Source organism: Aplidium turbinatum, chromosome 3 (assembly GCF_918807975.1).
Source record: "Aplidium turbinatum chromosome 3, kaAplTurb1.1, whole genome shotgun sequence".
NCBI classification, from domain to species: domain Eukaryota; kingdom Metazoa; phylum Chordata; class Ascidiacea; order Aplousobranchia; family Polyclinidae; genus Aplidium; species Aplidium turbinatum.
Window position 1 is genome coordinate 47,571,098 of NC_137474.1, and position 14,590 is coordinate 47,585,687.

Below are 14,590 nucleotides of genomic sequence, written 5' to 3' on the forward strand. Positions count from 1 at the left end.
TAATTTCCTTTCAATCCAAACTGCAGGCCACACATTTATTGATCCAAACTAATCATATTTTAATTTAATAGTTCAAACATTTTATTTATTTTTTCAACGTTTAGCGACGTTAAAATGATGTAAAAACGGCAATGATAACCTTTGAAAAATTTCAAAAAATTGCCCAATAATTTCCTTTCAAAAATTTCAAAAACTCGCCGAATAGGGCACTCACCGAAAAAGGCTCTCGCCGAATAGGAAACTCGCCGAACCGGGCCATTGCGACAGACTCATGCGAAATTCTTGGACAACTGGATCTTTTTAACTTCGCTGCTCGTAGGGGGAGAGGTTAATTTTAATATCAACTTTAGCCCTGATTTTAGGATACAACATTCTAAGACCTTTGGTATAATTTTTTTGAATTTTTCGTTCAAAACCACAAAACTTTTTCCTATAACAAACGTCATAGAATTATTTACCTGAAAGGTTTTTTAAAAACTACAGCCATTTGATCATGTTGTATGTTATAATATAAAATTACTTTTTAGGCACTATTATAAGTTTATTTATAAATAGTTTTTATATAAAAAAGCAAACTCTCTTCCAAAACTATAGTATAAGTTTATTGGCAAGGTCTGATTCTGTGGAGCCAAAGCTCTCCATATTTGGCTTGTGGGTCAAAAACATTGGGGGGGTACGTAGGTTTCAAGAAAAACAATTCATTCATGAATGTTGCCTGGAGTGCATTGCAAGGGAGTTGGAGGAAAGACCTTCTTAAAGTTTATTTTACAGAATCTGCGCATTGTCTAGTTTCCTTTTGACAGAGCTTTTTCAATAACCATTTCTCGTCAACCACCATCCATTAGGCCTACAATAACTTTACACTCAATATTGCCGTTGAAGCATCTTGACCAGCACTTGTCAGCCTGAGGTTTTCAATCGGTTCTTACAGTAGAAGCATAGTAACCAAGGGCAAGTCTGACCTCCGTGATTAAACTGAAACTAGCAGATGAAATGGATTGAACCGAGAATCTCAGAATGGAAAGTAACTTTTTGCAGATAGAAGCCGATGACGTTTTATTAGTGAAATCAGTTAGCGAATCCAGCCCTGTAGCTCAGTTGGTGAGCGCGTGACTTCGTGAACGACAAATCTTCAAGATCAAGCGACACTGGCTCGATTCTCGGTGTGTGTACACTTGAGCAACGCACGTTAAGGAATGCTCTCCATTCGGCACCTAGTGAATGGAATAATTCCCCAGCAACAAGACTTCAACAATCCAAAACTTCACTCTGTCAAGCTCGGTGACCGGGCCTGCGTCAGTGATTCAAAGCCTCTACAAGTATGCGAAACTGCCAGGATTACGCTTTCAAACAAGCTTTTCCAGTCCGAGGATAAAGATTAAATCATCAATCAAAAGAAAGCTAATAATACAAAAGAAGCTAAATGCGACTCTATTTTTTGAAAAATAATTTTTGGAGCTAGATTTTGGTTAATTTACGGCGGCAACTATAACCAGTTTTACGCAGACTTTCTATTAATGTGACACTTTTGCGCATACTACTGTGTGGTCATGCGCACAAGCCGAAATGACTACTGTACCGTGCTTTACGATGAACCCAAGATCAGATAAAACTGTTTGCAGTAGTCTTGCAACACTTTTAAAGTGTTTTAGTAGCAAACAGTATTTGAAAATAATTTAACGTCCACACAATACAAGGATATTTTAAGCTAAAAGTAATTTTGAAGGTTGAAGGGGGAGTGGACAGAAATTTCATTTTTTTACCAAGGGCCTTAGAATATACTGTTGTATTCTAAAATCTGTGCTAAAATTGAATTGAAGTCGATTACCTTTACCTAAAATAACGTTTGTTATTGCACCAGTGGTTCCCAACCTTTTTAGGCTTACGGCACCCTTCAGAAGATAAAAAGTTTTGTGGCACCCCAAAAATGTTTTGTGGCACCCCATGGCAGACAAACGATTTTTCACCACGAAACAGCAGGTTGTTGGCTTAAACCTGAACGGTTTCACACCAAGCTCTTTAAAAACTGGTATCTGTAGCTTTTCTGCTTGACTTTCAGCTTTAATGCAGTGTGGAGAAAAGTAGGCAAGTTCGCTTGTGCCCTTGGTAACGTCAATCAATAATAGCACGTTTGAAATCAATGCGATAATAGCAACACTTCAATTTTACTTGGAACTTGAATACCATTTTGAAACAACATTTAAAAATAAAATTTTAATTTCGAAGTCAAACTTAATATATTGCTCCTCTCTGAGCAAACAAAATGGGCAAAAACCTTTCTACGCGGAGCATTCAGCTACCGTACCGAATTACAGTCAGCAATCAGCACAACTTGTACAGACATTAACATCACAAGCAACAACAATATAAGGGTGTCACACTAAGAATTTGTTACTACGAAACATCGTATAGCTAAATTACCCTTAATGATGTAACAAAAACAATCGTGCATGAAAATTGTTATCAAACATTGATCCTAGGTAACCATTTGAAGACAGATAAAACTGAATGTGAGAAATCGCTTTTGGCACCCCAGAGTATTGTTAATGGCACCCCGGTTGGGAGCCACTGACTTACATCCATCTGCAAAGTGCAAGTCATAATTGTGACTGCATAATAACAAAAAGTCTTGGTATTCATGTGTGTTCACAGTTTTTCAAACTTTTTCAAGGTCCAACAAAGACGTCAGAAAACGTTCTCCCGTGAAGGGACTTCCTGATCATGCTGGAGTCCGAAATGCATTGCCACCAAGTAGCATGGGACCTTTGTTCCATCCACGACCTTTTCATGGGCGAGGACCTCCTGGGCCACTTCCACGAGGACCACCAATACATGGACCTCATGGCCCACCCATGCCCCATGGTCCACCTATGCTCCGTGGACCTCCTATGCCCCACGGACCCCCTATGCCCCACGGACCCCCAATGCCCCACGGACCCCCTATGCCCCACGGACCCCCCATGTCTCATGGACCACCCGTGCCCCATGGACCCCCCATGTCTCATGGACCACCCGTGCCCCATGGACCCCCCATTCCACATGGACCCCCCATGTCCCATGGACATCCCATGTCTCGTGGGCCACCCATGCCACATGGACCACCCATGCATCATGGGCCGCCTTTGCATCATGGACCACCCATTCCCCTTGGCCCCCTTATGCTTCCCGGTTCAGCACATCCTGGTGGCCCTCCGAGAATTGCAGGGCCACCTATGTCTTCTTCATGTGGTAAGGTTTTAATTATTTTTGCTATGAAATGTTTGAAGTCTTATTAGGCAGGACATGGACCGTATAGTTTCAAGTTTGGATTATTATATTGGTTGGATGTAGAATTGTAGAGTTGTTAGACATCAACCTCACACAATTATTATGCAATTGCAGTATTGAGATGTGTTTCACCAGTGATTTTCAACTAATGCAGTCAGCGTATTATGCAGTTATTATGCAGTCAGCGTATCTGATGTTTTAAGTGCAATAAGTTTGTGTAGGCTTAGCAGAGTTGAACATGAATTTGGATGCGTGTCTTGCAAGAATTAATGTCAGCGACCGGATTTGGAATCGGACTATAGATGAACTTGTTCTGTTAAAAACCTCTAACCTCAGTAATACTTTTACTTTGACATCCGAATGTTTTCCAGTGTAGACCAATTGCTGACTTGTCGTGGATTTTCCCTCGAAAATTTTTGTTTGCCTGCGATTAATATGTTGCAAAGAAATTTAAAGGATTTCTTACTGCAGTTATAGTGCAGCAGATAAGGTTCTTGCTTTCAAATCTTGCAATCCTGGACCCTTATTTTCTCATCCCCCGATGCTTGTATTGAAGTATGGGACTCACCTTCACCTTTTACTGCAGCTGTGAATTAAAAAAAAAACCTGCTAACGTTTAGTTAGATCCGATGAAAGTAGATTCAAACAGCAGAAGGTGAAAAGGCTGGTGTGTAGGGATTTCCAAACTAAAAACATTTCACATTTTTTCGAAACAAAGGACACTTTGTTTTGCTTTGATGCAATTTTTTTAGTTTCAGGCTTTATTTTGAATAATATTTTACGAAAAACTGGTTTTAAAAGTCATTAAATTTTTCTTCATTGTTTCTAAGTAGAAGTAGTAATAAAAGGTTTCTGCAGACTCTTAACCTCAGTTCTGGCTTCTCGGTGTTATGGGAATTGCTAATCATAAATAACACTGGTCAACAAAAAAAAATTTTTTTTAATACAGAACATGAAAACAGGTGTTCTTAGCTGAATTGGGGGCGCTGATTTCAAATATGACGTCAGATTTTCCCTATCACGTCACGTTTCTGAGATACTGACATGAACCAATTTTGCTATTTTCAGGATATAGCAAAAATTCGAGCGCTAAAACAATCATAAAAAGTCAATAAGGATAAAACAGTTATCGACCATTCAACAAGAACATAAACAATAAACAATCAAAAGCAGTCAACAATAATTTAAATAGCAATGTAAACTTCAGTAGGTGATCAGGGGCATAGCCAGGGAGGGAGAGAAAGGCACCATTGTACCGCCGAATTGTAAAAATTTTTTACAATTTTCCACAGATTTTCCATTTGTATACTGAATAATTAGCAGCTTCAGAAGTACTTCCGTTGTTTCATATGTTTCTTTCTTGCTAATGCTATGTGCTAAAGGAAGAGACGGCTGATTGTTACCACTGTGCAACAACACAGCTTTCAAACTTGTTTTGCTGGAATCAATGAATAGCATCCAGTCAACAGAATCGTGTTCACATCCTAGCTCTTGCATCAAACCATCTACATTCTTACAGTAACATATATCATCTTCAGTTGTAAAAAAGCGCGAAAGTTTCTTGCTGCGTTCACGAAAAAAAGAAATTGTGATGTCTGAATCTAACAAATTCCACTGTTGTAATCTAGACCCCAAAAGTTCCGCTTTCTTTTGGACAAAGACAGATCACACACAAGGTTGTCCAAGCGATCCTGATTGATTAAGAGAAGTCTTCTTTCATCCAACAAAGATGCCTCCATTTCCGCATTTGTATTCTCCTCACTACTCACCGGTTCATCGCTAAATAAGAACTCCTCATCTCTAACTGGAGGAAGCGGAATAGCAATATCAATACCATAGATAACAGGTAGAAGAGCTGAAGGGCAAACTGGATATTCAATCTTAGACTTGTTTTTGCGTGAAAATCCTTTGATGTTGGTCATGCAAAAGTAACAGTCTGAGTGATGGTTACTTTGCTCATGCCATATCATTGGCACAGCAAAAGGCATAGCCTTCCTTTTACCATCAAGCCATAACAGAAGGCCTGTTCTGCACCGATCGCAGCAAATGTGTGGGGCCCAGCTCTTGTCTTGATCCTCGACTTAACATCCCAAGGTAGTGCTTGTACGCAAACTTGATTCTGGTAGAGAGCTTCATAGTGTGGGAAAGTGGAGTGTATTCTCCGCATATGTAACAAAACTTGTCTGAATGGTTCAAGCAAGCTCGCCTTGAGCTGCTTGGTCGAGAACTCACTTCTTGCAGTCTCTATTGCTGACTACGTTAGTAAAAAGTATACAATAGCCTGAAAAGATACATTGTGAAATTTATGCCTCCAAACACAATACTAAGCTTAACCAAATACATTAGCTGCGCATAACTGCAACACAAACGCAGCAACAACCTCAAAACCAATGATACAGTCACTTGATGTAATACCTAGAACTGAATGTAACCAGCTGTCCATTAAGACAGATTATGATGTCACAAAAGCGAAAAGCCAAATGTTATTATTACGTCGTTATGTGCCTTTGTTGGAGACAACTAACTGTAGAAAAATTAATTTTTTGCTAAAAAACGAAAAACAATGTAATTATCTTGAAATCCTGACGTGATAGGAAAATTCTGACTTCAGATTCGAGCTCAGCACACCTGCATTACCTAAAAAAGGTTGTTAGTCTAGCTTGTAAAATTTTCATGTTGACCAGTGATATAATTGTAGGATCCATGTAAGAGGATTCAACCAAACGTATAATAATCAATAAAAAATCAACCAGGTTTGGTAACTACAAAAATTTATTGGTAGAGCTTTCGCCGCTGTAAAGGCAGCTTCATCAGTACTCTTATTCAAATAGAATGCGCAAATAGATTCTATTTGAATAAGAGTACTGATGAAGCCGCCTTTACGGCGGCGAAAGCTCTACCAATAAATTTTTGTAGTTACCAAACCTGGTTGATTTTTTATTGATTTCTAAGTAGAAGTTACAATTCATTATTTGCTGTTTGCTTTTTGTTATAACAGAATTCAGAAATTTCAGATGCTGAAAAACCAACAATAAAGGCAGCCTAAGAGCACCCAGTTAACGACTCAGCTGCCGAAATGCAGCCGCACGCTTTCAAACGGTGTCGAACCGGCATCTCTTCCAACACATTATCTCCATGTGGCTGAGTGAGAGAATTTTACAACTCAGAGAATGTTTATAATTTCCTGCATTTTCCCTACTTTTGAAAGTAAGACTTGAAATCTTCATCATTGTGATAACCACAGGGTTTCCTCCTACCATCTATGTTCGAATGTACGATGTCCCGGACCGAACATCCACCGACGATATCAAGGACTTTTTTTCACCCGTTGTCCCTGCCAAAATTGCTCAGGTATTCTGCTTCATGTTTTCAATTGATGTGTGTTGGCATCGCAGTGTTGTGGGTACCACCTGGTGGTCACAGCGGTAAACCATAATCTCTTCGTGGTAAAATTGTAACATAAGATTCCCGCATCCGTTCGTCTGTATGTAATGATCGAAAAAGAAACACTCCTTTGAAACGTCTATTCAAAAAGTGTATTTCTGTAAAATTAGCCCGCGGCTATCGAAAATGGGTTGCAACGCGATACACCACTAAAAACTTGTCACTACAGAACAAACTACTTAGATAAAAGACGGAATTTTCGTCCAGCTGGCAAGCACTAAGCAAACAGTTAAATATGCCTCCAACTTTCAAGCAACCATTTTACGAATGACTAGAATAATTTGCGATATCTAAAACTCACGTAAACAGTAACTGTGACGCAATAATGAAAGACATTGTCACGCAATTCAAACAGGTGTTCAAATGTGGTGATGCAATGTTTCATCAGGTCTTACGAACGATGGTGCAATATTTGGACATTTTCTAGCAATTTCCATGACGTAAGATGCCAGCTGGGTTAAGTAGACCATAACGGTTTTATATGACGTTTGATTTGGTGAATAATTGTCGGGAACACCTGGTTAATAAACTCTTCTATTTTACTTATTAAAGGATCTGCTAAGGTCGTGATTGTTTTGAGTTTCTAACAGGATTTAGATCCAACTTAAATGCCTTCTTCCGTAGAACGTCGGCTACAGCATCTATGACGTCGATTTTTACTCCCCCGCTGACGCCATGGTCGCGATGCAGAGGAGTGGGTTGATGATCCGAAAAAATTCTGTAAAACTTGAAATGCTTCCTGGTCCTCCCATTCCTCTTCCTCCCAGAAAGGCAAAGAAGAAGAAGCGCCATCACTCACCTCCTCCTGGGGATATTCCACCTCCATCTACTCTCAACCAGCCCCTGCCAATGCCAAGAACTACCCAAGGTGTGTGCAGTCTCCATCTTCTAACGTACCTGCAAACTTCATAGGTTGTCTGGAGAAAACTTTTCTTTGTTAGAGCTTGTACAAAGCATTCCACCAAGAATGTTTAAAAAGGTGTTTTTGCTATATGTCTGTGGGGACTCATTGGTGTACGGGTTCGGTTTCATGTAAGAATTATGGGTTGGATGCGTCTCTGTGTATCTTAGCTGTGTAAAGCATAATGTTGGATGCGCCTCTGAGTATCTCAACTGTGTCCATCATGGGTTGGATGCGCACCTGAGTTTCTCAGCGGTGTCCAGCATGTGTAGGATGCGCATCTGAATGTCTTAATTGTGTCCAACATGGGTTGGATCCATCTGAGTATCTCAGCAGTGTCCAGAATAAGTTGGATGCTAATTTGAATGTCTCAACTGTGTCCAGCATGAGTTGGATGCATCTGAAAATCTCAGCTATACACATTGTGCAACATGGGTTGGATGCGCGTCTGAGTATCTGAGCTGTGTCCAGCTTGGGTTGGATGATGCGCCTCTGTGTATCTTACCTGTATGCAGCATCGGTTGGATGCACGTCTGAGTATCTGTTGTGTGTGTAACATGTACCATGCACCACATGTTGGATGCGCTTCTGTGTATCTCAGCTGTATGCAGCATGAGTTGGATACACATCTGAGTATCTCAGTTGTGTGCAGCATGGGTTGGATGCGCTTGTGAGTTGTGTGCAGCATGGGTTGGATGCCCTTCTGAGTTGTGTGCAGCATGGGTAGGATGCGCTTCTGAGGTGTATGCAGCATGGGTTGGATGCGCTTCTGAGTTGTGTGCAGCATGGGTTGGATGCGCTTGTGAGTTGTGTGCAGCATAGGTTGGATGCGCTTCTGAGTTGTGTGCAGCATGGGTTGGATGCGCTTCTGAGTTGTGTAGCATGAGTTGGATGTGCTTGTGAGTTGTGTGCAGCATGGGTTGGATGCGCTTCTGAGTTGTGTGCAGCATGAGTTGGATGCGCTTCTGAGGTGTTTGCAGCATGGGTTGAATGCGCTTGTGAGTTGTGTGCAGCATGGGTTGGATGCGCTTCTGAGTTGTGTGCAGCATGAGTTGGATGCGCTTCTGAGTTGTGTGCAGCATGGGTTGGAGAAGGAATATGAAGAGGGCCATCATTGTTGAAGAGAAGTGATGTGATGAGTAAATCCAGGTAATTGTCATGCCACTGTGGAAAACCGCGTAAACGTGACCTTGCAAAGTTTGGTAATGCAATGAGATTTCCATAGAGCGGCCGCATTCCCACTTTAATGATTCCAACAAGAGCTGGTCTGCAATCGTAATCAATTATACGGCCTAAACATTTTCCTGACATCAAGAAGAAACTTTAAACTTTAAAGGATTTTGATATTCAGAAAACATTTGATGTTCAGAAAACGTACTCAGATTTAGATAGTTTTTTTTTAGTAGAATTGAACAGCTGCAGAGTCGGATCACAAGCAAAGTTGGTTTTTATCAATTCTACAACTTAACGACCTTCACTAGTCTGAGCAATCACAATATTTTGTTTGTAGATCTTCCTTCAGCACAAGCACCACAGGCTGAAGAGACCATCACTGTGAGTATTTTGTTGAGTTATTCTGCTGACATTCGCTGCTTGTTTGGACTACTTATTTTAATGATGGCGCAATGCTAAGGTGCCTGTCACGTTTTGGGTGTATATTTCTATGTGCATGTCCTGTCCCTCTGTATGTCTCAAATGCGTATCATGTCTCTCTGTATGTCTCGAATGCGTATCATGTCCCTCTGTATGTCTCACATGCGTATGATGTCCCTCATTTGGTTTTTCTGCCGTTAGGTTTCCCCTTTTCCTGATGATCCATTCCAGTATCACATAAAACCTTACGACCCTGAGAGCCCTGAAGGACAGTGCGCTATTCAACCAATGCAAGTAAGTTGCAAATGTTAACATTAACTTTTCCTGTTGTGATTATAACTTCGTCTGATTATAACTTCGTTCAATATGGAATGAGTTACGACACCAACAATACTGATAGCCTAAAAGAATCTGCAACTTTTTTCTTCACAAATTACATCAACAATTAAAGGGTAGGCGCTGTGATTGATGTAATGTAATTAAAAGTAGTTTTGAAAATGTATACTTGAAAAGCGCTCATGGAAGACTTGCTGTCCCCATAGTGCTTCTGTTTTGTATCCGTTTTGATAACAGACTCCGACGAAGCGGAACATATTGGATATTGTCCGTATGGAGAGTAGGTTATTTGGCATGAAACTAAATAAAATTAAAAAAACGAAAGTTTTATTTAGAATTTTTGGTGAAAAAATTCAAACATAAAGTGTTTTACAATCAAACAAGTCAGGTCACTCTTAAAATATCAAAATCATCATTTCTTGGCCAAGCAATAAGAAAGTAAAAGCTGGAACATCTTGACATCTTTAAGTGATACAATTTTTGGAAAGTGGGCGCCTGGAAAAGAGAAACTCACTTAAAACAATTTAACGACAAGGCAGAAACAATCATTCATACAACGTATACCAGAAACACTTGGTCTAACTATTCATCTGAGGCCGTCGATGCCTTGTTCACTTGTTCAGGCAAGGCAATAAAAGAAGATTTTATAATTTTTTAAAACGAAAGTGTGACTATAAACATGAATTGTTAAACAGGGTGAACTGTTTTGGTGTCTCCTCCATTTAGGATTTAGTGTTTAGTTGTTTGTGAGAACGATTACTTTTCACAAAACTTGAATTTAATGTTGACTTTTTTGTTTTCAGGGATATTTTTGCAAATTGTGCAGAAAATTTTATCGACATCATGAAGCTGGCTACGTCACACACTGCAAAACAAAGGCACATTATGACAACTTAAAGCAACATTTTGAGGAAATGAAGACCAAATCCGGACGACAGTTGCAAATTCGCGTGGCGACCTGAACAACTGATTTCTTAACAATAAATAAACTCTGATTTACTTCTTATTTTTAATGGTCAGTGTGAAGTTGCATAAAAATATTCTTGTCTTAGAGTTCTAGACCAGTAGTTCTCAACCGTCGCCCTCGGCCCCCTCAAGTAGTGTTCTCTGGGGGAGCCACGAGCGTAGGCCTCACTAATGGATTATAACACGTATTAATTGACAAAAATGTAAATTTAAGAGAAAAGTTTTGGCACAACCGACACTGGTGTAGAGATGTAGCCTAAGTATCGTAAATCTAGCTAAAAGCACGGGTTTTTCCGTCGTGTGTTATATCTCACTGCAGTCATTGGTGATTGTGACGTAACAGTCAAGCACACGCTTGATTTCAGACTTGGACAACTAGAGTTTTTGTAGCCTTTCGAAATTAGATTAGAATTATAATTAGAGTAATTTAAGCTGTTACACATTAGACTAGGATCAGAATTAGAGCTACCCAAGTTTTCACAAATTAGAGTAGAATTTAAACTGGATTAGAATTAGTTGGGTGCAGTTGTCACATATCTTTTTTTGGTTGGATAAAAACGCCAATGTGGCAACTCGGGATCAAAGTGTCATTCCACCATCACAGCGCCAAAACCACTTACGTCATAATATACATTGTGACGTCAGTGAGTTGATGCATTAATCGAGTTTTTCATGACTTTGCTGCTTATGGGATGGAATGACATCTTGATCCTTTTGTTGCATTTTCTTTGTATAAGGTTGATAAGAGCGCAGTATCCTTTTGTTTACCAAAAAAATACTGTTAGACAAACTAAAATTTTTAGCAAAACTGGAAATTTGATTAGAGCTAACAAGTTTTTACCGAATTAGATTAGAATTACAGACATTTCAATTATAAAAGTTGGGTTTCAATTATAAAAGTTGGGTATTCTCCTATCCGGGGGGGGGAGCATAGTGTAGGCTAGTAAAAGCAGGTTCGAGAAAACCCCGGACAAAAAGCCCTTGTGTTTTTTAGAAAGTATTTGAAAAAGGTAGTTTCACGCTTATTTCACTTCAAAATGAATTTCAGAGTTGAAGCCGGAGTCAAAAACAGTGACTCCCGTTCACCTAGGCATATGGTGAATGCAAAAGTTAAAAAACGGTTATTGGTCAGATGATTTTTGATTATGTTTTAACAAGGTGTTATGTTTGAGCCTTCGCAGAGAGCTTGACTTGTATCAGATGCATGTAACACTCAGTAGCCTAACGTTAACGGATTTAACATCTTTTATACATTAATGCCTAATTCTTTTTATACACTAATTTTTTTATGCCTAAGAAAACATCACGCGTTTTGCCAAAGACAAAGGGGGCCCGGAATGACTCTTCGTACCCCTAGTGAAAATTTCCCTCAGAGGCCCTGTTGGCAAGACCATGCCTGAAGGTGGACACGAAGTTAGCTCAGTGGTTACGCGCCCGGCTCAAGATCACGCGGCGCAAGTTCGACTCTCGGGGGTGTGCGCTTGAGCATCGCATTTCAGGACTGCTCTCCATTCAGCAGCACCTAGTGAATGGAATAATTTTCCGGTAACAACACTTAGCAACACGAATTAAAGCTTTTCACATGAACCAGACAAACATTTGGTGAAAAATGATGCAGTTCAAAGGTGTTTTCCAGTTTCAAACAGTGTTGTACGTTGACGGCGTCAACTTTTTGTTGACGCTGAGGCTAGCGCCGTCAATTTATTTTTCATTTGACGGAAGTGATAGCGCCGTCAACTATTTTGCCGATTTTAAGCGTCAAGCGCTAAGCGTCATTTTTTGTTTTCATAGAAAATCACGTTTCACAATAAGAGTTTCACAATGCATTCTGGCCAGCGCGACTCATCCGAATTACCAGTTTTTGCGTTGGTTGGAATGGCTCCCTGGAATACATGCGGAAGAAGTTCGCCAAATGGTGATCACCCATGTATTGAGAACGAGGGATCAGAGACTAAAAGCGAAAAATCCATGAATGGCATCGCGGACGTTGAATATACTTTATTTCAAGAGCTCTATGCCCCTGAAAAGAACGATGTTGGTGCAGTGGACTTCGTTAAAAGATTTATACATGCTAAACTATCACAACACGCTTGGAACGGTGATACCTTTCCGACTAAACGTTTTCAACTTGTTTTTGTAATAGCCTACAACACACCAATACCAACCAGCGCTGGTGTGGAACGCATGTTTTCACTTGGAAAGGACAATAGCCTATGCGCAGGAGCGCCGGAAGCGGGGGGGGGGGGCAAGGGGAGCGGATGCACTCCCTGCCCTCAAATTTCTGTGGATGGGGAGGGAAGAGGGGGCAATGGTGCCCTTTTAAGGTCATGTAAGCTACTGCACACTTTGCAATATAACAATTCATGCTATTCGCGTTTAGCCTAATTATAATGTTCTATTTTTGCCTCAAAATAATATTCACGACGCAAAATTCTCCATCACAGTAAGTTATATTACATCATTATAAAATAGCATGATGCCCTTCCGTGCCATTGTTCTTTGTATACCGGACGCTTGTATCATTACTCGATAATGAGCTGATAGATGAGCATTATCGCTATATCTGATCTTAAAACTTAAAAAAAATTGGACTTTCAGCAACAAAAGTGCCCTTTTTTCATACTCCTGCTCCTCCAGTCAAAAATCGCTCCGGCGCCCCTGAATATGCGTCCCAAACGCAGCAGATTGTCAGACAAACGTTTTGAAATGCTTGTTTTTCTGCAAGGAAATAACTAATTGTATAGGCTGAGCAGCTAATTACAATACAGTCTCAAAACATAATACCTGCTCTTTATTTATAGCTATTGTTAGCCTGAACTTGGTTGAAATATTTCCGTTTTATGAGACGCTGGCAAAAAATAGCGCTAGAAATTAGCGCTGACGCTGACGCCGTCAATTTCTTTAAGAGCTTACGCAGTCCTTTACGCCGTAAAGTTTTTAGGCAATTCGCGCTGACGCTGACGCCGTCAAATTATTTCAATGACGCGTACAACACTGGTTTCAGATTTAATGAAATGTTCAGTATTGTTGTTATCCTCAGTCTTGGGTGTGACGTTGCGATTCTACGCAAACTACGACAACAATTGATAGGCCTAATAGCACCACTCAGACTTGGACAACTAGATAATTCTGAGCAACGATTACAGTCACTAACATATTACAATTTTTACTTAGGCATGTAGGCTAATCGAGTAGTTAAAAGCAGCAGTTAGCAAAACCAACTACCTTTAAACCAGGTTACTTGTAGTAAAATTCGTTGTTTTTTGTAATAGATCAAATACTTAATTTTTTCAAGTACCGTAGCCTACACAAAAAGTGATCTTGGTCTTTACAACCACAATCTTCAAGATCGCATTATTTTGGTTAGGTTATCTTCAAGATCGCCTAAACTAGTGATGCTGCCCATCTTTGAGCAACACCGAATCGGTGTAGGCTGGGCAACATTTGAAAAGAATAAAAAGATGCCTCTAATAGACTTCCAACCAAACTAAAATCAAAAATTTTCAACACTTCCGTGTTACCAGTCGTGCTATACAGTCTGGCTCTAGAATTTATAAATTGGATCTCCACAACAATGAAAAAACTCACCATGTTCCAAAATTACATCATGAGAAGCATGACCAACAAAATGCTACTTGACTACATGAAAATAGAAGACCTATTGACAGTGGTGCCGAAGTAGGGGAGGATGGGAGAGATATATCCCCCCTCCCCAATAATTTGGCAGCATCCCCCCCAATAATTTAGAAAAAAAAAAATTGCTATGAAGTTGTAGGCTACTTCAATTTAGTTGTTTGCAAGTATCTTGCATTGCTGTTGTTTTTCTTTTATTGATGTTTGATCACAGTTCTAAATTGTCTTGGATTTGACGCTAGACATTGAAGGACCTTCACTGAAGGTATTAAGGACGAGTTGGACCAGGCCACCGGCCACGGCACTGCAGTAATGCTTACGAGGGGACTCATTGTTTTAATCTCCTGTGCAGGCCTTGTGTCTCTAGTACGCAATGGATTAATCTCCTGCGTTTAATCGCAGCTCCTAACCATAGTGTCTGCTGTTCTAATCTAAAAGAGCTTACCAGGC

At 40.0% G+C, this 14,590-nt stretch overlaps 1 protein-coding gene across 2 annotated transcripts in view; it reads left to right on the top strand.

Moving 5' to 3' along the window:
- The window catches only part of LOC145766279 (uncharacterized), a 70,941-nt gene extending 60,278 nt beyond the window's left edge, over positions 1-10,663 (top strand). For both annotated transcript variants that reach the window (XM_082577954.1, XM_082577955.1), the window contains exons 13-18: positions 2,672-3,228; positions 6,512-6,618; positions 7,336-7,579; positions 9,123-9,166; positions 9,407-9,499; positions 10,345-10,663. In XM_082577954.1, coding sequence (XP_082434080.1) covers positions 2,672-3,228; positions 6,512-6,618; positions 7,336-7,579; positions 9,123-9,166; positions 9,407-9,499; positions 10,345-10,503 — 1,204 coding nt within the window. In that variant the 3' untranslated portion in view covers positions 10,504-10,663. The remainder of the gene's footprint in view (positions 1-2,671; positions 3,229-6,511; positions 6,619-7,335; positions 7,580-9,122; positions 9,167-9,406; positions 9,500-10,344) is intronic.
- The last annotated feature ends 3,927 nt before the right edge of the window (positions 10,664-14,590 follow it).